General features: G+C 49.2%; 1 protein-coding gene across 3 annotated transcripts; it reads right to left on the bottom strand.

The window, feature by feature from the left end:
• Nucleotides 1-681: 681 nt before the first annotated feature.
• Dhit (regulator of G protein signaling double hit) lies at nucleotides 682-18,457 on the bottom strand. 3 transcript variants are annotated; one of them, XM_076809569.1, is made up of 4 exons: nucleotides 15,972-18,457; nucleotides 11,410-11,757; nucleotides 7,055-7,451; nucleotides 682-6,527 (listed from the first exon to the last, which is right to left on the bottom strand). In XM_076809569.1, the coding sequence occupies exons 2-4, from the start codon at nucleotides 11,715-11,717 to the stop codon at nucleotides 6,342-6,344; spliced, it is 891 nt and encodes a 296-aa protein (XP_076665684.1). In that variant the 5' UTR covers nucleotides 11,718-11,757; nucleotides 15,972-18,457; the 3' UTR covers nucleotides 682-6,341. The 3 variants fall into 3 exon arrangements, with proteins under 3 accessions (XP_076665684.1, XP_076665682.1, XP_076665683.1); XM_076809567.1 differs by having other exon boundaries at nucleotides 11,410-11,717; nucleotides 15,972-18,456; XM_076809568.1 differs by having other exon boundaries at nucleotides 11,413-11,717; nucleotides 15,972-18,455.
• Between the last annotated feature and the right edge of the window lie 5,305 nt (nucleotides 18,458-23,762).

Below are 23,762 nucleotides of genomic sequence, written 5' to 3'. Positions count from 1 at the left end.
CTATTTATATGATGTGCCAATGTTACCCCGTACCGGCTGGTATTTAACATGTATTAACTAAGAAAATGACAAAAATTTTATGCATTTTAACACTTGTAGTACAATCACGAAACATGCAACGTTATGATAGGATACTTAAATCAACTGTAAACATGTTAATTTTTACATTATATAACAAAATGTATCAAAAACCTGCCAATGTTCCCCTATTCTTTCACCTCTCATATCTCAGAAACTAATTGCCACCTCAACTTGAAAATTTCGAGTGATCGATGTCTCATCATAAGCTATCATTTGGCACAAAATTCAGTTCCAAAATCGTGGGACCCAAAAAGGGGCTATTTCTTGGGCCACTCTCTCCTCATTACCACTCGAACGATATTCCCGCGAATGCAACAGTATTCTTCTCAGGATACAATGGGAAGGAATTTTTATTCGTTACCTGTTTCGAACTTTTATGAGTTAAACCACTGCTCAGGAAACAAAGTCTGTTTCTCGGTTCTAAAAACTTCTTTAGAAAGTGCTCGACATTGAATTCATAGGGTTGTTTGCTAAACAGTATCGTAACCTGCAGATTCCACCCTCGTAGTCTTAATTCATCCAGCTGCTGCGATCGCTGTGCCATCCGAGAGTGAAGTTTCACGAGTAAGTTTTCAAGCGAACACTCCAAGACAAGTATAATCGTTTTCACCAGTTTATTAGCCCTCACATTCCATCCCTCTCTTATTGCACATTGTCCCATTCCGCAGAGCACGAACCAAAACAGGAAGTCCGAGTTTCCGGCGGCGTCCGTTCGGGGAACAGGATTACTCGCCCTGATCCCGCGGATCGGCCGCCCCGCCGCGATTTAAAAAGTATACCGCGGTGTCCTCGTTACAAATATTGCCATACTGTGAGATACAAAAGACGCGTACCGCCAGGGTCGAACGACGATTATAAAAGGGATGATGCCGGAAGAAAGAAGCAAGGGGGTCGAAGGTTCAGAAAAATTGTGCGTTTATTAGTGAAGATGACGCTCGACCAATTCTCGCCGTTGGTTCACCTTTCGCCGGCGTGTTTCCCGTTTCCTCTGCCCCGCCGCAGCGTTGCAGCACCCGCCACCCCCGTGTCCGCTCCTTTCCGCCCTTCTCGAGGGCTGCTCGAACCGAGTGTCTCTTCGTCGCGTGTTTCAAGGGTTCTTTACTTCCTCGATACTTCCTCCGTTAAACCGGAGGACAACGAGCGGAAGAAAAGAGCAACAGGCTTTGTACTCACTTGTACCGTAACGTACCAAAGCATCGAACCCTCGACGAGGCTCCCCTTTAAGGGGTCATGCTCAGTCAGGAGGCCGAAAAAAAGAGTGGTCTTTGGAAATTTTTTACTCAAACGCTATAACACGTTTCTCAAAAAATTGTTTTTTCTTTTAATATTTTTTTTATTTAGAAATATTTATCAATAACTGAGTTATTGTCTATCACTCGAAGGTTTTATAAAAAAGGCTTCTGCGGTGACCACTGCTGCTCGAAAGTCGATCATCTAAAATAAAAAATTCAAAAGAATTTACTTATTAAAATTGAAACTTTTACTTTAAACATCAGCCATTTTTCCCAAATAAATATTTCAAAAAATCCTTCGTTCAAATACTAGACAATATAATATAATAAGTAAATTCTTTTGAATTTTTTATTTTAGATGCTCGACTTTCGAGCAGCAGTGGTCACCGCAGAAGCCTTTATTTTAGAGAACCTTCGAGTGATAGACGATAACTCAGTTATTGATAAATATTTTTAAATAAAAAAAATACGATGCACGGTACTAGATGCAATCCTCAAAAGGAAAAAAGATTTTTCGAGAAATGTGTCATAGCTTTCGAGTAAAAAATTTTCAAAGACCACCTCTTTTTTCATCCTCCTGACTGAGCATCAACCCTTAAGGCAGGAAGCTCCGACCATCGAATACGCGATCTTAACGCGAAACGAGGAAGAGTCGCTCCGTGGATCGTGGGATAGATTCAGAAGGGCGGGAAGTGCACCAAGACGGGGGTGCAAAGCGTCTCAGAGAGCATTCGATCGCGAGTAGAGTCTCGGCGCGTTGGAACAGGGACGAAAGAATTAAAAACTGTCCGTTTTAATCACCTCTTTCTCTCTTTCTCACCGGTGCCGCTCGCTCCCTCCCACTCTCTCCCGCCCTTTCTCTCGCCCTCGCGCGCGATTCGCACCCTTCGCCACCCTTACGCCGAACATATTTAGCACATGTACGTGATTCCATATATATCCATAATATATATATATATTTTTTGTTTTCCGTTTTCATATTCATATATATATGTATATTTATATATTTGCATGTATAATTAGCTTATCCTCCCGCCACGTCGTGTAACTATCTATAATATTATCTACAGGGCAGTAGCCAAACGCTGTGGCTGACTGTGCGACTGGTTCTCTCCTTTCCTTCGCGCTCGTGCGATCGGCTCGCGACGATCCCGTTGACGCATCGAGGTCGCGCGATCCAGGCCCTGGCCTGGCATCCCTAGGCGTCGGTGATCGGCGAGTTCCCAGCGATCTCGTGCGCAGCCACGTGGCCAGGGACGAGTTTCCAACCCCCTCCCTTTGTAAAGAGACAGTAACGCGGGAGGATTTGCAGAACGGGGAAACCAGTAGCTAAATAAAAATTCAATCTCTCTCGACGCTTCAAGGAGTTCCCGGGGATTCGTTTCTCGCGGTTGTCGCTCGGTGGTTGGAGGCGGAGCAGCTTGGAGAGGAACGTGATTCCAATTCAGAGATGTTCACGAGCTTTATTGTTCGTTTTCTTCGATAAATAGGAAAGTTGTGCGGTTCGAGGGAAACAAAGCCCTGGTCACGTATTCGATCGTGTGCACTTGTTCGCCGGCACGACCGCGCGGCGGCTCTCAGCCGCGCTCGTTCCCCGCTCGTAGATGGAAGAATCGTTCGTCTTTCGCGTTGAGATCAGTTTGTTGCTTCATTCGAATATTCGAACGGCGCGAGACGCTGTTAACCGCACCGATCGAGCGCCTTCTCGCGGGGAACACTGGACAGAAAACGGGGGGGTGTGTCGCGCGGATGTGAATTATAAAGTCACCTGTTCGAGCGTCCGCGCGATCTCGGGAACTCACCCGTTCGAATATTCGCCACAAAAACACAGGAATAGCCTTCCAAGAAGATTCCACCGGCTTGCTAAGTTTCTTCTACGAAGCGCCAGGAGCGAGCGACTGAAAGATTCCGCGCGGTGAGCTGCCACCGAATCGGGGGGGATGAACCGTCGCGACACTTTCGACTTTCCCTTCGGCCCTCCTCTGGTTCCTCCGGAAATATAAAAGCTTAGTCGATACCCTGTAGCAATTGCCCAACGATTGAAAGAAACCTACCCCAACCCTCTCGAACGCAAGCATCAAAGGGGGCGCGGTGAAGCGACAGGGGCAGATTCCTCCGCGAAGAAAATTCAAAAGATACTTGCGCTGTTATCGAGTACCCTTTGCAAAGGAACGCTGTTTCATATACCCAGGATTTATTAGAAAAGTCGCGTGTCGAGGCGCCTCGTCCCCTCGGCGATACGGTGCCGATGAAATGGCGACTGTTGGAGCTTGAAAATTAGCTGGAACTCCGAGTGTTTCCCGCTTAGGCCATTTTCTATTCATCGACGCCGCCGTCTTCGAGCGATGCTGACTAGATCGTACATTATCTCGCCTATCCCTCCGTCACCCACCATCGCGATCGTCTTGTTGGTCGTCGGAGTGGTCGGGCTCGAGGCGCCTGCCACCCCTGTCGCGTCCCTGTGGCAGTAGCTCGGTGCACGCCGTTTCGGGAATGACGGGTACCCTCCGTTCATCCTTCTCGTTCTTTTTACTCTTCTCTGTGCGATCGAATGGAAGAGACGACGTGGGAGGCGTCGATGGGAACGATCGTCGAGGAGCTCGTTCTCCCTTGCCCACTTCCTCCTTCCTTCGCCCGTTCGTCGAGCGCGGAGTGGACAGGAGGAATCCTCGGATAGATCTCGACGAGCTACGGGTACTCCGTGCCACGCGAAACTCGATTCGACCGTGTTTTTGAGCGTGGACGAGGAATTTGTGCGACTCTTCATCCCTCTGCACTCCGAGGCTCTCCAGCGGCGCGCTGCATCGTGAGTCGGGGCCAATTGTTCCCGGGAGTGTTTCCGCGGAGCTCGGCCGCCGCTGCGTGGCTCGTTCCGAAGCGAGGAACTGTGCAGGGGCGGGTCGAGGTAGCTGGACGAAGGGCGCTCGAGGAAAAGTCAGAGTGCAAGGGGTTGATTCGTATCCACGGGCGATTGTGAATTTTAATCGTTAATTCGGAACGCGTGCCGTGTCTGGGTCAACCTTTAATCGCTAATGTAGATCTATTTGCGGCGACTCGCCGATTAAATTCAGACGAGCGTGGTACGCTTGAATAAAGGCCGACAGGCTTCGGGGAAAAGAGTGTTTTAAAAAGGACGTCCGTGAGACGCTGCATTAGCAATTGAAAGCTGAAGAAACTAATCGATCGGCCTTCCTAGGGTTTTACCAAATTATCACATGTCACGTTGACGAGCTGTCTGCTCTAACTTGTCGCCACCGAACCGTGTCTCTGAATCTGGATAATCGTCGTTCGGTGACAATCACCGAAACGTGTACAGTTTCGTGCTAATGCTGATCGGCCGTAGAACGGTAACAGGAAAGAGACGCTTCGCCTCTCTTCAGGATCTCCGCTGGCTCTGAACGGAAGGAAATAAGCATAGCCGGTGCCATTCAGCGAGTGGGTAGTAAAAATGAGCGATACTAAAGTCCCTACCCTCCTCGGACTCGTAGACTTTCCTGTCGCCGTTCTAAGGCCGAGCTGACGCTTTCTTCCTCGATACTTTCGGCACGGGAGAGCGCTCTGCAAAACGGCACCGCTGTCCTTGCGCTAATAAATTACTTCTCTCATCTCATGGTCCCGTTTCAATGATCGAGATTGTGGCGCGAACGAGCGTGGCGCCCGAAAAGCCAAGCGCCCGCCTCGCCGCGATATCACAAGTAAGACCAGTGCGAAACAAAATTGTTCTGACGCGGAAAAATGGCATTGTCGGTCCTTCCCGAGGTTCAGGCCCCTTAGCGAGGATCGATCTGTTCGAAGAGAGAACGCCGAGGAAGGAGTCTTGTTACTCTTGTTCGCAGCTGTCCCGGTTTGCAGAGCGCCAGGTTCTCCCGCGTACCTGGGCCTTCGAACGACAGATTCGATCGGCGAGAAATCGTTTCCAGCGACGGGTATTGCTTCTGTCGCGCCGATCGCTGCGTTACGCGCCACTAACACGACCTAGGCGTTTCGTTGGAGACGCGCAGCGCTCCTCCTGTGCCGCGTGAGCCCGGGGCACGGCTCCCACCGTTCGAAGTAACAACTGCAGCCGCCAAAAAGGAGCGGCACGACGGAACGGAAAAGTCAACAACCATGTAAAATCCCTTACGTACTAAGAACTCGACGAAATCATAGTAATCCTCTGGAAAGTACCCCCTCGTCGTGCCCCGGGCCTCGGCTGGGTTCCTGCGACGGTCTCTCGTGCGAGCACGGTTTCTAAGGGGCCGCGGCGGAGAAGAGCGAGAAAGAGAGAAGAGGAGAATCGAACGGCGCGGACAGCGAAATTAAAGGGGTTGAGACAGAGAAATGATGCTCGAGCGGTTCGGAGAGAAGACGCGGGGCGACCCCCGCGGTCGCTCTCGAGCAGAGAGAAAGAGAGAGATGATCGGCCGCGATGATCAGCCGGAAGACACTCACGTACGATGAACTTAGGAACTTCCCTCGATCGGTGAACGTCGTCCCCGACCGATCGAGCTCGCGCGTCCCGATCCTCGGTCGTAGCCGTGCCACGTGAACGAGCGTGCGTACCAAACAGTCCTGGAAGGAAGAGTCAGTGCCTCGTCTACGCGACGCGCGTAGCCGCCCCGTGCGCTCCTCTATTCGTCACTTCCTTCTCTTTTCTTTCCCATGTGTTCTCCATTCAGCCCGCTGCCCCGTCCTTGTCCCGCCTTCTCGTTCTCTATATTCTTATTCAGTCCATCGTCAAGTGCGTGCACGCTCGCGTCGCGGCGAAGCGTGGACACGTGGCCCCGAGATGTGGCGTCGCGTGGAAGAGCGAGTCGCTTGCGAGAGGTTTCCGGAGGAGTACGTACGTCCCTGCTGGCCGGGGACCGTCTCTCGGCCACGTTGCCGGTGGCCCAGGCTGAGAGATCCCGCCTTGCCGCCCTGATGCCGCCCAGGCTCCTCGTCATCGGCCAGCGTTGACAGCGTCGACAGCGTCGCGGCCCCTCGCGGGAACCGACCGAACAGACGGAGGGTGTTGGTCCGTTGCCACCCCGTTGCGTCGACGAGCGATTACGGGCTCGGCGGCCCGCTCTCCAGTCTCGCAACCCGCCGGTACATCGCGCTGTTGACGAAACGGGGGTACGAGTCGCGGTGCATCAGGGTGTAGATCTGCAGCTGGGCCTCGTCGAAGGTGTGCGGTGTCGGCTGCACCATGTTCCGGTTCACTATTTCGCGCACTTGCGAGTCCAGGCTCACCTGAAATCAGGTAACAGGCGCTTAGGATGATTTCCCAGGTGGGGGACGGAGGGTACGCAAGTTGCGAACGCGGCGGAGGGTGGAGTATACACTCGAGCTAGAGCCTAGGGACTCGGAAACTGTGGACAGATTACGAGCGAACTTGCTGCGCCGGGCGCAAGTTCCTAGCGATTGAGCTGAGAAGCGGGTGGATAACTCGAGTGTGCGCGGATGTTTGAGCGACGATAGGGAAGACGATACTGACGTTGGCGATTCCCTGTGTCTACAGGATGCCGGATCTCTCGCAACATCCTGAACGAGGGGTAACAGATTGCAGGGGTGTTTAACCACCGCGGGTAAAGATAGCACACGGCTCCTCGGCTCTTTCGTCGATAACAAACGCGTGACTGTGGAGCAGTGGAAGCTGAAGTGCACGTGGTGAGAGGTCGTAAACCAAAGATGGATCAACAACGGAAGGGGGTGGGGAACGTAGCCCGCGTCAGTTATGCGCGAAATTAACCAAAAGGAAACAGAAGAAGAACACTCACTTCCTTCGGCGAGAGTATGGATATGTAAGCCTCGTAGATGATGCGCGCCATCTCCTCGATCGTCTCCGGATTGCTCTCCCGTTTCAGCTGCTCGCAGGCCAGCCAGAACGCGATGTTCTCCTCGCTGAACTCGCTCACGAGGAACTCCCTGAAGAGCTTGCGGCCCCCGGGGTTCTTCATCAGCTTGTCGAAGGACGAACCCCAAGCCCTGATCTCCTCCAGGCTGCACTCCACGTTGCCGTCGAGGCCGTTACCCGCGCTCGCACCTGCGTGATCCCCGCCGACGCCGACGCCCACGCCGCTACCAAGTTCCCCGCCAACGCCCGCGATACCCTTCTTCTTCCCCTGGTCACCCGGGCCCCCAGCGCCCGCCGAGTTACCGCCGACCGCCGCTAAACTGCGAATCCAATCGTTGCACATTGTACTTTCACTTCTGCGGGTTGCTTTCCGAAGGAAGACAGTGGGAGATGATTTGGCGATGCCCGCGTACTCCTTCCTTCAATTCCCTCCTACTTTAGTTTCAACAGGGGATTGCGCTAGAATTATTCCCGAATTTTCCCCTATTTATACTCCAGTCCCCTACTTCCCCGATCGTTATACAGTTTTAAGCACCCTCTGTGTTGTAGCAACGACCACAGCGCACTGATACGAAGCGCGAGAGTCGTACGGAATGCACCGAAAAGCGCCCCTTATTTGATACAGCCGTCACACGCTGGGGAAATTTCGCGATTTTATGGCCAAAACCGCAGAAATAAATTTTTGATTTCGACAAAATAAATGCAAATGTCAATCGAAGAACTAATATGAGTATCAAATGTCACCAATTTTACTGTTAAATGTTTTAATACAAAGCTGGTATAGACTCGCAAATGTTTATTGGTGGTGCGTAAGGTATCCTTTTGTCCTCATAATAATTATGCTTCGGCTTTTAATACGAAATTTATATAATTTTTAAAGTAGTGTTTTAGAAATTACGTTTTCATATAAGAATCAATTTTTAATACATAAAATAGATATCAATCCCATAATATTCTGCAATGATTTTCATTTCTATTTTTCATTTCTATAAATACAATTATTAATTGCTAATAGTTGCTAATCTTGTAATTAACATACGACATAACTGTGACCGAGACTGGTTCACATGTTATACATTACAATCCGTTTTATTCTTTTTTAAACGATTTTATTCAGCTTTGATCCTCTGTTTGATTGTTTGTATTATGTATGTTTGTTTGTCGTCAAAAGCGATAAACCTTTTGCTATACCCTGCTGCACTGTAGCAGAGGCATTCTCTAACAAAGAAAAAAGTGTATAAATGTAAATAATAAAAAAATCTTTATCGTTCGTAATTTTTGTAAGTGCTGTTTCTCGGATAATTTAGTTTCTCATATATTAGAACGTAAAAGTGCCGAATTTTATATATTAAAAATAAGTTTTTAGAGTTTGATCACGAAAATGGATATAGTTCTTCAATTGACATTTTTATTAAATTTGTAAAATTAAAAAATTTCATTTCCGTAGGGGAGACGGGCCAGTTGTTACATTTTTCAGTTTTTTATTTTTTTTGGAATTCCATATTCAATAATATCAATGACCCTCAGTTAAAGTACGTTCTTTCCTCTACCGATGACCGCTATCGCATGTAATTAAACGAAAACCATGACTTTGAAACAAGCCATTTTGAAGGTCGAGACATGTTGTATCAACGTACGCAGAGTAGGGGCTAGTTGTTACACAATACAGGGCATAATTATACTTTCTCGGACAAAAGTAAATTCATTAATGGTAAGAATCTATTAGAATAAATATTCAATAAAAAATTTATTTTAAAAATAATAAAAAAAAAAACTGAAATCTGTTGCACTAATTATCTTCGTCCGTTTCATACGGGGACTCGTGTCTATTATTTGTGGTGGTTTTATTTCTCATCTGCCTTTTCTTTACTGTATGTTTTTTTTTATTTTTATCTCATCAGTTTCCATTTTAAAACTTTTTAACAAAATCTCTTTAGGTTTTGATTTTTTATTTTTCGTTTTTTCTCTTAACAGTTGAAAGGGTTAAAACAATAAATTAATCACTAAATACAATGTAACAACATGTCCCTTGTCTTGTGTAACAACTCGCCCCAGTTGACACCATTGTGTATAAAAAGCTATAATTTCATACCAGTTTGTTGTATTCTTATGTTCTTGGTGCAAATCTGTAGCTAAAGGAACACTGATTCAAACGCGGTAATATTAATTTACATACATTTATCTGTCTGTTCGGTAGAAAAGATTGAAGTAGATAATGAAAAGTTACTACTAGTTTCAAAAACACAAAAACCTGTAATAAAGTGACAACCCGTGAACCGACTACAAACAAACAACATTCCCAACTATGTATGGTTGAAACACATCAGCCACTTCATAGTCGAAGTGACAGTCCAAGCGAAAAAATTTTAAACTGCTTTGTAACAACCTACCCCTGTAACATCTAGCCCCTAGTTTCGGCCCTAAAATCGCAAAATTTCCCCACTGTGCGTCAGAGGCAGGCCATAACGAACAACACTATGCACCGGGGATAAAACGAGACACGGCTCCGTTTGCCACGGGACAAATGAAGAAAATAAGGAGCGCTCGCCCGTTGGGTCGCGTTTCCCGCCGGATCAGCCCCGCCGTTCCGCGGGAGAATTTTCTCGTCTGCTCTCGCAAACAGTGGCCGGGGCCCGATAACGCCGGGAACGTAGCGCGGATAAATAAGCAGATAGGAGGCGAGCCACGACGGAAAACTCCCTCGCCGGGCAGATTTCCGCCGAGGGTGGACACGTGCTACGCATTCGGAGGGTTTCTTTTCTGCTGGAGGGGATGGGGCACGAATGTTACTCTGCCGAGCGTAATCTATCGACCCTGGGGCTGTTATCGCGTCCTGGGAACAGTCCTCCTTCGACTGGAAAAATTGGTCTATCGGATGTTGGACTGTTCTATGAATATCGTCGACGGAGGAGTATACGTATCGGAGGATGACAGTTATTAGATGAAACTGATATGTTGTTCCTGGGGTATTACAATAAACTTGCTGACATATTTCGCGGAGAAGATTTCGTTGACAATGCGGACGAAGAGGATGAAATTCACCCTGAGGGATGGAACGAGTGGCACACCGTTGCGTTGGAGTTTTACAGACGGATTCTGGTATCGTAATTTACTCTTTGCTGTAGCCTTATGAAGCTGTATCGTAAATTCCTTGCGCTAGTGGTATCGCGATTTGCCGTCACGTCGATCGGGGGTTGTGCTATCGAGGGAGAATGCAGAACATGTGCCATTGATCATCGGCACTTGATAATTCCCAGTCCCAGGTGTAAAGGAAAAGTGCAAATCTAGCGTCCGTCGTTATTCGAACGCGACAGAAAGGAGAAAGCTTGTAATTCTGAACCCTGTTTAAACGGTGACGCGCGTTGCAGCCCCCGTTTCTGGGACTCGCGATGCACGACGCGCGAGGGCACGGCACGATAGTAGATTCCCGCAAAGAAACAGCGTTAACGAGTGCAGCTCGGTGGCCTGCTTACCATTTATTCCTACTTGCGGCATGAAACACAGAAAGAGTGTACGTAGGTACGGCTGCTCGATGGTAAATGGGTCGTGGCTCCGTTTTAAAGACAATGGACTGACATCGTTCCGCTGACGATTATATTATGAAACGCGGCGATAATGGCTTGTCACGCGGCAGGATATACGAGTTATCGCGGCAAGCTTTCGAGGATCGATCGTCCCGCACCGACGTTCCTCCTTTTTCACGAATGGAAACGCGATCCGCGACGTCGAGAACGTTTCAACCGTGGTGAATTCGATTCGCGCCATTATTCCTCCTTCCCATTCACTTTTTGCTCGTTTTGTGACGATTGTCCGTTGTCTTTGACGAGCTTTCGGTATTCAGAACGTGCCATCGCGATGCGAAGGGCGGAGGAATTGTTAAATTCCCAGGCATTCCACGTTCTGAATACGGATTAAAGAATAAAACGCAGCCGTCGCATCCGGGCGAAATTTGTGCAGCACAAAGGCGAGTCTTGTATTTGAAAGCATTTTGGAAAGGGGCACAGCGTGAACGAGAGCGTTTCTAACGCGACTAGTAAATAGATACATTATAATTTAAGGGAATTTAATTTTCCCTTATGAAATACCCTTTGCACCCTCATTCGCAGTGCTTCTGCAATTGAAAGAAAATTTGCAGAAAATCTAGCGAGGCAATCCCAAGGATCAGAGGGACGCGAGCCACCTCCCGCGACCTCAAGGAATCCGCCCTCGAACTCGGCTGCACAAATGCCGCCCCATGCAGCGCCATGGAAACGGTAGAATAGGCAGGATCGGTAATACCACGAGCAACTACAACAACAGCACCAGCACAGGCAACAGTTGTCCTTCTTGGAGCGACCCATGACCCCGGAGCCCTGTCGTTGCTGTTGCTGCGTCTGCTGCTGCGACGGGGGTGGCTGTTGTTGCTGCTGCAGCTGCTGTTGCTGCTGTTGCGAGGACTGCTGCGGATTGCTGTGCTGCGACGTGCTGCCAGCACCCTGACCCTGGCTCTGCGCGCGGAGCCTGCAACCACCAGCGACACCCTCGCCACCCCCTGCCCCGTGACTAACGCCGATCCCCATTGCAGTGGCACCGATTCCCGTCGACATCTGCAAACGTTATCTCGTCTGGTGAGCCAGCCCCCGTCCGCTAAAAATAAGCGCACCGAGTCACTGGAGCCCGCGACGCTAACTCCTTCGACCTTCACCTCCTCTTGTCGCGGTGGCCGGATTTTTCTGAGGGACGAGGACTGGGGCCCTCCGCGCGGCTTCGTCCATGGAGTTGGAGGACTTGGATCCCGAGGACTTGGGCCCGAAGGACTTCATCCATGGGCTTGGAGGATTTCAGTTGGAGTACTTGGGCCCGGAGGACTTTGGCTGTGGAGTTGGAGAACTTGGATTCGGAGGACTTTGTCCATGGAGTTAGAGGACTTGGACCTGGGTTAGGACCTAGAGGAGTTTATCCTCTTCCTTCATGGAGTTGATGGACTTGGACCTGGCAATGCAAGGATCGGGATGCGGGTAACTCTGGTGAATGGAGTAATAATGCCTGTTACGATGGAGGAACAGGTGAATAGGGCTAGGATCACTTCCTACTTGGACGTAATGTTATCGATTATGGGAAGTGGACTGAGGTGGAGAGTATTTAGCGGTAGTAGGACTGTGTCAGAGGAAATTTGGGAGATTACTGAGGAGCGAAGAGACTTCTTGGTACGTTCGTTTGGCGATGCGAAGTTCTGCTTGAGAGTTACTCGAATTTTGGAGCCAGTGGAGCGAGTGAACTTAGATTCGTCGACTGCCAGGGGACTCCAAGTTTCAATTTTCTGGATTCCCTGATTCCCTGGTCTCCGCGTTTTTTTCCTCCATATGAAATTGAAGCGTTAGAAAGGGAGGCCTGGTGCCGTGGAGCAGAGTATAGTTTTTAGAACAATTGGGTCACGAGCCAGCTCATCGTGCAGGGAGACTGGATCGACCGACGGTTTATTTGAACACTTGAAAAACGTCAGAGCCGATTCGAGCCCGCGGCGGGAGCGCGGTAAAGTCGTTAAGCTTTAATTGAAACAAGCTGACCGTACGGTAATTGTCACATAAGCTTTCAAAAGGTAACCAATTAGTTTGGATAGCATTGTCGGTGTGCTCGACTGAATTCATCGATCTGCCTCGCGTTTTCAAAGTGAACCCGGAAACGACGCTATCCGATTGCACTATTCGCCCAAGTGACCTGTCCTTTCTCAAACGGAAGAATCCTTTACCTCATCCTCCCTTCAACCCTTCAAATGAATCTATCGACAAGAAAAATACACGATCCACAAATCCAACCCGCTCAGAACTTCAAGAAACGATCAAATTCTTCTTTTATTGCTTCCACGATATTCCAACCCCTCTCTGCTTACATCCCTCCAGAACAAGACAACATTCCTCATAGCCACCTCGACACATCCCACACCTTACTATTTCCAACACCCGATTCCTTCATCCCCCCATTCAGAGCCACACCTCAAACAGCAATCTTTTAAAATTTCTACTTAAAACACCCCCTCTGTCCCTTCTCGCAGGGATGCGAGATCCTCTACACCTACAACTCCCCAAACCCTCTCAATTTCTAGGAACAAAAATTTCGCGCAGCATTTCCTCCTACGCTACCGAACGTCGCGAAAGTCATTCTCTGAAATTTAATGAACGTTTCGCCGACGAGTCTGCGGCTCGTGTTCACCGCATTAATTGCTGGTCCATCACGGTCCAGCGAGTGCTCAGCGAAAGAACCTCGTGGATCGAGGCACCGATGAGCAAAGCCGCGCGCATGAGCAGTCTCTCTCTCTCCGTTTCTCTCCTCTCCCCGTCTCAGGGGGGACCGCTTTATTTTTACGCCATCGTGTATATCGATGATCTGCTCTCGCGAGCGGCTTCGCACGATAACGACCACGCTCGAGAGTCGCTAATACGGGCTGTGGGCAGCGATTGATAAACAGCCGGCACACTCCCAAAGATCTACGCTCGTGCATCCGCACGCGCGCCAGGATGGTGGATCGCGGCGTCGATCGTAGAGGGGTGCCTCGATGATTCCAGTTCCTGTGTATCGGGCCGATCTAAGCCCAGCTTGAACCGACGTGTGCTTAATCGCGTTAAGAAGAAGCGCAGAATGGTAATTACTCTTTGGCGCCAGGCTTTCGCGTTTCGAGTTGCACCCGAGGGCGGGGGTGTCCCGCTTGATTCGAGCTGCCGATAACTGGAGCCGATTCTGGCGCTGCTTATCACGGATTATCCATCGTAATCGGGCAGGACTCGTCGAGCGGCTCGTTGGCACGGGTGGAAATCACTGTCGCGAATACAATTTCGGGAGGGAAACCCGACGGAGGGGTGGGACGAAGAGGGACAGGAAATCGAAGCCAACACGGGAAGTCTATTTAGAAGAGCTGGCTCCATGGAAACACGCCTCCACTGGAAAAGTTCGAGCTGCTGGAGCCGTCGCAGAGGTGAGTTGTCGATGGTGTTCCATCCGGGGAGATTTCATTCGGTGCGGATTCAAATTGGATACCGCATGGGGAAAGATTTCTGTTCGGATCAATTTGGATTCTCACTGCGGCGCGCATTTTGATTCGGTGAAATTTTGCTGCTTAGGAGCTTCCGGTTAGATCTCTGCTTGCGTAGGAATGAAGTTTAATAGCACCAATTCTGTATTAATGGAATAGCAGAGATTTGCTAATAGAGACACTGAGAGAGGGAACGCTTGGGTGTTTAATCAGTCGGATTAAAAAGTTCGCTGAGTAGGGAAAGGGCGTGGGAGGAGTTGCGTTTAATAAACTAATATTTGCGAAAGCCCGAGTGATACAGGAAATGCGACAGATACAGCACGAGCGAGGATTTCGAGATGCTGAATCACCAGCGATTGGAACGGTGCCCAAAAGTGCATTCGCACAGTGTTTACATTCCCCCGGTGAATATAAAAATATTTTGGCCCCAGGAATATCTGCGTTATAAAAGTATTGTCCCTGTGACTTCATCCAGGCGGCTATTCTTAACAGGCATGGCCACCACTCCATCGATGGATTTTTGAGATCGTTAAGCGCGCGTAATTACCCAGCATCGTCTGACACTTGTTGATACGCCTAATGCAATTTAAACGACGTTCGTTTCAAGCTTTCCTCTGTTCCTCGATCGACCACGACGATCTTCTATCGACGGCAACGCGTGATTGATCCCATTGACGAGTTGCTCGATTGAAAAGCACGTGTCTCTAAATTCGTGCAGCCACGCTTTGCGCGTTTGAAACGGGGATACTGGCAAAGCAGGATCTTCGATTTGAAATAAAAATCTTATTCAAGGCTAGAAATCGCACCGGTCGAGGGAATGCAAAAGTTCGAGGGAATACAAAAGTAAAGCGCAAAAGAAGAAAGTTGCCGAGTTCACCTAAATTCGTCTAACCGAAACTAACGATAAGATCGAAACCCATTATCATCTACCAAGTTAAGCACACCGATCAAAACGAAATCCCGAGAATCTAGAGAACGTCGAGGTACAATATCTGTAACGAAAGCCTACTCCGAATTCGACCACCTTTGCTCACGCCGATCCTCGAGCTTCCTCGAAACAACCGCACACCCACGACGCATGTCGGAGGACGCGAGAGGAGAATCGCGGAAGGTCTGCTAGTGTCGGGCGCGTGTCAGCAGCAACAACGATCATCCGCGGCCGAATATAAATCCCCGGTTTGGATCAACAGGCTCGGTCCAACACGACCAGCGCGGCTAACCCACATATCTACGGTTCACCGAGGCGTTTCAGCTGTCGGTCGGGACGCCCCTCGGGTTGTCCCTCGTTCCTCATGCCTAATAAGGTGAATGTCCCAATTTCTGCTCGCGTCCCCATTTCTGATCATTGCGTATATTTCTTACTATTATATGCGTTACGTTTGCACTATAGTTGCAGCAAAATAATACTAAACTATTTAAACATTTACGCGAGTGTTGCAGGAGCTTGGGTCAATACATACATCGCTATCTTTCATGAGCAGAAATACGGACATTTAGAGCGTTATATATTTAATTAGAAATTACTAATAGTCAAACCTCTTGATATATCTTTCTTAAATAGTTTTCGAATTGGTTGATTTATTATTCATCGAATACTCTGCAAATTTTGATCGCAAACAAATCTTTCGCACCTTCTTCATGACGAGTTACCTCTTAAACGAGCAGAAATTGGGACGTTCACCTTACGCGGCTAAAAGCTTACGCTTTCGCATCGCCGAACGAGCGGGAAGTCAGAGGCCAGCTCAGCCACGGTGATCGTCTTGCTCGTTCGCGTATCCCACGGGCGATCGACAGCCAGTGGTCACAGACTCGCAGAATCGATACTCCACCTCACCTCTATCATGTTCCATGCGCCCGAAAGCGAGTCCAGCTCGCTTCCCGCGTTCCCTGCGTTATCTCAGCGTCGAAGGACCGCGACGGGGGGGTGCCGTAGCTGCGACGTACCCAGGAGCCGCGCGCGACCACCGTTCAATCCCGTGGACCCCCCGGTTATCCCCGTTTATCCCGGCCCGGCAGCGGGACTAAGGCCACTCGGGGCCTCGCCCGAGACCTGCATGATCTCCCCCGGCACCACTCAGCCCCTCGATAACCGCCGCAACTTCTTCTCTTCACGCACACACGGACGGACACATATACGCGCACCCACCGCGACCACGGCACCGGAAACGCACCGCTACGCCAGCCGCCTCGCAGTCCAAGTCGTGGTCGGGGTCGTAGTGGTAGTCGTCGACCAACGATCCTCGCGCATCATACACCACCGCCGGCCATTTCCCGCCTCGACGGAGCTCTCTCAGCGAAGCTCGCGACGGCCCTCGCGGATCAGCAGCACAGGGCCGCGCGTCCAACAACACCCGACGGTGTCACAGCGCGGCGACGTGACCCAACCCCATCCACCACGTTCCCAGCCGCGCGCAGAACGCCTCCACGGCACACGCGACGCGACGCGAGAAGGGAAGACGAGCGCGGCGGATGCGCTGACGGTCGATCACACGGGCCAAGGGAAAGACGGCGGAGCACCCGTACTCTCAATGGCGTCCCCTATGGGTGGGCAGCAATCTCGCGGCTCCCGTCCTCCTGTCCCATCGGGACGAGCCTGCTCCTGGCCTCGTCCATCGACCGTCCACGGCCAGCCAACTTCCGGGGCCTGATCGGCGAACGATAGAGCGAACCGGCGAGCGAACGTACGAGTTGGGACGGATTCGGGGATCGATCGTACGCGACCCGTCCAGGGAGCTGTTCACTCGGTCTCCGCGAGGCGTTCAGGTGTCGATTCGCGGTGGACACGAGTCGCTGCTGACCCGAGCTGCTCCTGCTCGTCGTCGGCAACCGCTTCCCCTCGGGCTGTTGCTCGCGTGGGTGGCCGAACACGGCGCTGTTCTCGCGCTACGTCGTCCGGCTACGTTGATGGTGTATAAATAGGTTCCGTGGCTGTTTGAAGCTCAGGGCGCTGGCGCGGCCAGCTAGAGCGCCGCTACCGCCGCCTCTGGCCGCCGTCGTCGTCGTCGTCGACTGCCGTCGCTGCTGCTGCTCGACGGCGATCACCGCTCTCGCCTGCTCTCCAGCCAGAAGGACAGCGGTTGTCGATTTTAAAAGGGCGGCGGGCAAGGAACGGCAGGGACCAGGGGCTACGCGGCGGGGGTGGTACGCTGCCGTGGGGCGAGGGAGGAGCTCGACACGGACGGGACAGGGAAACAGGGTGACATCGCGTCGCGATGCCCTCTCAATGCATCCTAGACGATTCCTCGACGGCTGCCATCGATCCAACGATCCGATTCAACGGGAGAGACGGACTGACGGCGCGGGAGAAAAAGAGAAAAATAGCGAGAGAGGGGAAGAGAGAGAGAGAGAGAGAGGGAGGCAGAGAGCAAAGCGTGAACGAGTCGGTGCGCCGGTTATTGATTGGCACAAGTCGAGACCAGAGGGAGAGACGAGCCCACGACGCTGTCACGCTGCACGACGAGCTGCTCCGCTAACGTCGTGCCCGCGGGATATCCTCCCGTTCACGCTCTCGTCGACCACCGCCACCCAGGTGATATCCACGACGATCACTTCCGACGATCGAGATCCCAGCAAGGTCCAGCTGGTGCAGGTCGCTGTCCCTCGGATCGAATGACGCGGGCTGGCTCAGGAAGCGATACCATCCATCACCCCGCTGCGCGTGTTACTATGACACCCGATTTCGAGTGACACCAGGCCAGCAGCCTGCCGCTACGCAACGATGCTATCCGACGATTCGAAGCTCCTCGCGAGCAGGGGTATAGGCCAGGGGTGGTTGACTCGAAGCCACTGTCTCTCCGAGAGGACTCCGTTCTTCGGATCCTCAAATCACTGGACACCTTGTGATCCACGAATCACTATGAACGGTGCATTACCCTCTCTGCCTCTGTCTCCTTCCACCACCCCCCTCTCTCTCGCTCTTTCTCTCTGTTTCTCTGTTTCACCCTCTGTCACTAGTCGCGGATACTGGTCGAGGCGTATCTCGGCGTGTTGTCGCGACGTTATTGCCCTTTTCCACCACCACCCCCGTGTCACCCTTCTCTCGCGCTTCACTGGCACACACGACACGCTCGTTACGCCCTCGGCTTTCCGCCCCCCCTGTCGTCGTCGCGGCAGGGGATCCCGAGGGAAGGTTCGCGGAGCAGCCTCCGAGCTGAGAGTGTTCTCGCGGCCAATATGGCGGATCACGCGCTCACGCGATGCTTTGGCCACCACTGTTGTCTCCGTCCACGGTTCCAGCGACGCTGACGCGAGGCGCCGCGACGCCAACCTACCCGCCGCGCCACCGCCGCCCGTGAAAACGCCGACGCCGACGCAGCCCGGGCCTCGAGTTCAACTCTGATTGTAAGCGATCCTGCGTGCGAACGACCCGCTCACGGACGCTTCTATCTCTGTCGATCGTACACGATGGATGCTTTGAACACAAAGGCAAAGAGAGAGAGATAGAGAGAGAGAGAGAGAGAGAGAGAGATACAGAGAGAGAGAGAGAGAGTGAAATAGAGATAGAGAGAAATAGAGATAGAGCGAGAGATAGAGAGAGAGAGATAGATAGATAGATAGAGAGAGAGAAATAGAGATAGAGAGAGAGAGAAATAGAGATAGAGAGAGAGAGAAATAGAGATAGAGAGAGAGAGAGAAATAGAGATAGAGAGAGAGAGATACAGAGAGAGATACAGAGAGAGAGAGAGAGAGAGAGAGAGAGAGAGATACAGAGAGAGAGAGAGAGAGAGAGAGAGAGATAGAGAGAGATAGAGAGATAGAGATAAAGAGAGATAGAGATAGAGAGAGATAGAGATAAAGAGAGATAGAGATAGAGAGAGATAGAGATAGAGAGAGATAGGGATAGAGAGAGAGAGGGGGGGAGGGATAGTGTCAACGAGACGTGGGAATACACTGTTAATAATAAGCAGTTTGACTTGTTCCTTTCTTCTTTACTTCGTTCTATTTATTTAACGTGGCATCATTTGGCGATTGTACATGCAAGGTAGTATACAAAATATGAAACATACAATTAGCATATGTATAAAAAATTTTGGCGCTAACATTGGCAGACGAAAGTAGACAGGCGAATTGCAAGAGGAGAATATATAAGGGTGGCTTTTCTCGTGGTTATTTTTCTGTTATGCTTGCATTAATGAGTTGCGCATCTTCGTTTTTAAGCGAAAATGACGGGTGTTCGCCGAAGTATTTGCAGGTGACAAGCAAGGGATGTTTTCTTATGATTACAGTAACAGGTGCCGTTTCCCGCGCGGTTCACGCGCAACAGTGCGCGTGCGATCCGCCTGAGAATAATAAGTGATGACGCGTACAACGCGCGACACAGTATGACGTCGACCTTTGACGTCGGCGAGCTTATCGTTCCTGGGATCACGTATACATCTATTCCGAAAACTTCCCTCGTCGATGGTATCTCGTTTATTCACTTCGCCAAGTGTTCGGAGCCAACAACTTTCCTTGAAAATAAAATTTCATTCCCCACGCAATCATCGGGGATAACCAATGAGACTCGAAGGGATGAAAAATTCTCCACAGCTTTTTAACTCTCCTCCTCACCCTCTCTAATCATACGTCTCTTCTACTTACAACGCAATTTCTTAATATAAGGCTACTCGATACATTTCGGCGGTTACATTGATCGTTAAAAGTAGATTTGCAATTAGAGGTCCCATGGTAATCGGAAAAGTAAATCACCGCAACAGCACGCTTGTTCATCACTTGCCAAATGCCAGTGAGCCCTTAAGTTTCGATGATTCGGAACCTTTTTAGCCGCGTAAGTGCACCGTGCCCTAATTTCACATCGCGCAAAATCGCAGTACAATCGATCTCCTCCGGATTTTACAAGAAAATTACACGGGCACCATAATTTTCCTGGGCGTTTACGCACGCCCGTACGTCACGATGCGTCATCTTTTACGCAAGACCGAACGCCCTTGCCGTCCTTAGGGTGTACTTGCTTTCCACTTATTTTTAGCGGACGGCATACCTGCGCAAATATGTACAAAATGCCTCCATTCAATATGAACCAGAGGTCCCTGTTTCACGTGTATTTACATGCAAGTGTACACGTGTAATAAACGCAGCCGAACTTCAATCCGTGTAATTTTTAATACACGGGTATCCGTGCATTTCTGTTCACGGATACGCGTGTATTTCTATTACACGTGTGCACGTAAATTTAAATTGGTTCGTCGCGATTAATTTTGCGATTGCTTATTAGGTATAGTATCTCTTTTGTCTGTTTAGCATTGCACGAATGGTCTCACAGATCTAAATATGAGACACTGCAGTCTGCACGCACGCAAATACTTACATACTACCTCCATCGCATCACACTGAAAGAGACCGTTGCTAAAAAAAACTATTAGAAAAGCATCTTCACTTACAAGAAAATGATGATGAAATTATTCACATATTTAAGGAAATCATAATTTCGGAAATTACACGACGATTCAACCTCGAATTTAATGAGAGCAGCATAATCTCATTAAATCAGATTTGTTGCTTCCTCGACTCCAGTTACGAAGATCTGGAGCATGAGCTTTTACATGTACGGGATATAATTCGTGTTGAAGTAAAAAATTACTCGAAGCGTTGCCCCCCCAAAATAATTAAGCAGAACAGAACAAAAATCATCAAAGAAAACAGCTTTACAATTTTTATATAACGATGAACTTGATGAACATTCCAATTTAAATTTGGAATTTTGAAACATATTTAGCCGAGCCGCCGATTTGATTTATGTCCTTTCGAATGGTGGAAGACGCGGCCAATCAAATGCCTAACAATTGCGGAACTCGCAATTAAATATTTGACAATACACTGCTGGAAATATTGTAACACGAAAAAGAACGCGTTTATTGCCTGAAAATGTCGATGCTTTAGTTTTCTTGTACCAAAATAGAAAATTAATAGATTAAATTTTATTATGAAATTTTATTACGCGTTGTTTATTGTTACCTGTAACCCGAAGATTAGCTTGTTTTCGCAAAAGCGGGCCAATATATTTAGATACTCAGATATTCACACGTCGAAAATTACACAAATTGAATACTAGTTAATAATTAATATACGCGTAGGTATAGTTGTTCAGAGAAATAGCAAGGTCGCCAAATACCGCCTCGTACGATCGACTAAATAGAAATATGTACATACTTTGTTGTCACGTCGGTAACTATCGATGGCGTCGAACTCAGGACCGCGCGCATCTTTCAGTGAGATGCGATGGAGGTAGTATGTAAGTATTTGCGTGCGTGCTGACTGCAGTGTCTCATATTCAGATCTGTGAGACCATTCGTGCAATGCTAAACAGACAAAAGAGATACTATACCTAATAAGCAATCGCAAAATTAATCGTGACGAACCAATTTAAATATACGTGCACACCTGTAATAAAAATATACGTGTACACGTGTAATAGAAATACACTGGGTATCCTAGAACAGAACTACACGGGCATCCGTGAACAGAAATGCGCGGGTATCCGTGTACACGGGTTTTAAGAACCCGGATTTTTAATTCCTTAATACACGTTACACGTGTCCCGTGTACACGTGTATTTAAATACACGTGAAAAGCCGCGACCTCTAAATTATGAACGATGCTACGGAGGGCCAACTTAGAAAAAGGTTGAATATTTAATATTTCCCGGAACTGTATTCATCCTCCGGGAACTGGAATATGTGTCCTTTCATTAAAATTCAGGATTCTTAACGGGAAGGTGACTCGGGGGGAGGTAGGATAATGGAGTGCCATGGAGGAAATTATTCGATTCGTCGGTGGAGCACAATGCTTCCCCAGGGAGAATAGGGCGGGTCATTATTCGGCATGAAAGTAATACCCACTATTTTCTTTTAATACCTGCTGCACCAAATTCTCCGAGCATTGTGCACAGTAATGGCCCAATCAGCTAAGATTGTTACCAAAAGTCTGCGCGTAATAATTGGGAGAACTTTGAAGAGGGTGCATCGTCAATGAGGCGGACAGTTCATCCGCCGACCTTCTTCGTTTAGAAGCGTCGACCGCGACTTGCATGATAAAGCTGTGGCTATGATTTGGAGCTGAAGCTGCTGGCACCTAGTTCCATCGAGATCAAGCTTAGAAGGTAGCAAAACGAAAATGCCGACGAGGGAACCTCCGAGGACGTTGCCATTCCCTTCTCGTTGGCAATGCAGTTACCTGTAGCTCAGGCAGACACGTGGGAACACCTTTGCAAAGCCAATAGCCCCGCTCTACCTGAGCTTCCTACCGCGAACCGTCAAGCCAGGAGGAAATAAACGATTTCATTAAAGCCAGTCACTATCCTCCCTTCACGGAACCACTCGAGTACGCTGGCTACTTGCGTTTACGATTGATCGGGTCTGATTTTTGAATTCGCACAAGATTAATCGCTCCTCGCTTTACTATTCCCTTTATCTGGCGAAAGTGCTTTTAATCGAGAGGATAAGGTACCTGAAACTTTGCAGTCGGTCGAAGAGCTGCGAGGCAGACAATTTTCGCAGGCTCCGCCGGCTGATGATCGATTCTACGCCCCAGTTATCGAGTTTTCCTATAAATAGAAAACCCCTAAAAATTCTGTTACATCAATCCACACCCTCGCCGTTTTACAGTTTGACTCTCAGCTCGTTTCACTTTCCTACTTCCCTCCAGAAATATCAAGTTACTTGAGAACGAATGTTCCATTTCAGATAGTACCAAGGTTCCACGAACTCTAGTGTCTCAGATCCTTCTAAAACCGTGGCCATGGTATCCCAAAGGGTTCTAACTAAAATTCCTGTAATCCCAGGGAAATGGGGGAAGCTAGCAACAGCTCCTTTAGATTTTAAACCGTGTGTTCGGTCGAGCGACTTCCGTCACCCCCGTCTTCGATCCAACGGCCATCCAACGGGGCCAAAAATACAGCCAGAGGGGCCTGCGAAGACCCAAAAGGTTCCAGACCCTTCCGTCGAGAGGTTCCCTCGAGCAAGGGCCTCGAAGGGCCTCCGTAAATTCTCCTCCCTCCCCTGTTGGCACCGAATCCGCCCCTCGGCTGCCAGGCAGCCTGCGTCCTGAACACGTGCAGGGAGGTTTAGTTCAGCTGTGTGTGCGCGCTGTGTGCGTGAAGAAGGAAGAAGAAAACGGGGCCCAACAGACAGACAAGTAGGCGCACAGACACGCGTGCAGGAATCTGTCGTGGGGCTGTGGAAGCAGTTGGAAAAAGCGAGCCGAGGTTTTCGAACGTTTCGAGCTGAGACATTCCATGCGAACTCGGACAGATGACGGAGTAAGTTTTCGTAGATTGCTGAAATTTGAAATTTTGAAAAATGTCGATTTTACAGCTGTTTGAAGTTGAGTGCTAACTTTTTTTCAATATATTATAACTATGGAAATAATAAACGGATGGAGATGAGCTTTACGGTGCTTATAGAGAAGACATTGAAGTTTTAAGAGAAAATTATTTCAGTTTAAAAAAAAAAAATTTGAACCATTTTTGTGCAATTATTTTAAACAAATGCAGGTGTTTAAAATCGGGCGCGATTTAAAAAATTTGCAAAAATAGGAGAAAATAGTTCTAACCTTCTCCTTGATGGAAAATTTTTCTAAAATATGGACATTTTAAAATTGGCCCTGTAAAAATTGCCGGAAGTTGACG

The sequence above is a fragment of the Andrena cerasifolii genome, chromosome 4, assembly GCF_050908995.1.
Source record: "Andrena cerasifolii isolate SP2316 chromosome 4, iyAndCera1_principal, whole genome shotgun sequence".
NCBI classification, from domain to species: Eukaryota; Metazoa; Arthropoda; class Insecta; order Hymenoptera; family Andrenidae; genus Andrena; species Andrena cerasifolii.
Note: the sequence above shows the minus strand (reverse complement) of the source record. Positions and strands in the feature narration are given on the sequence as shown.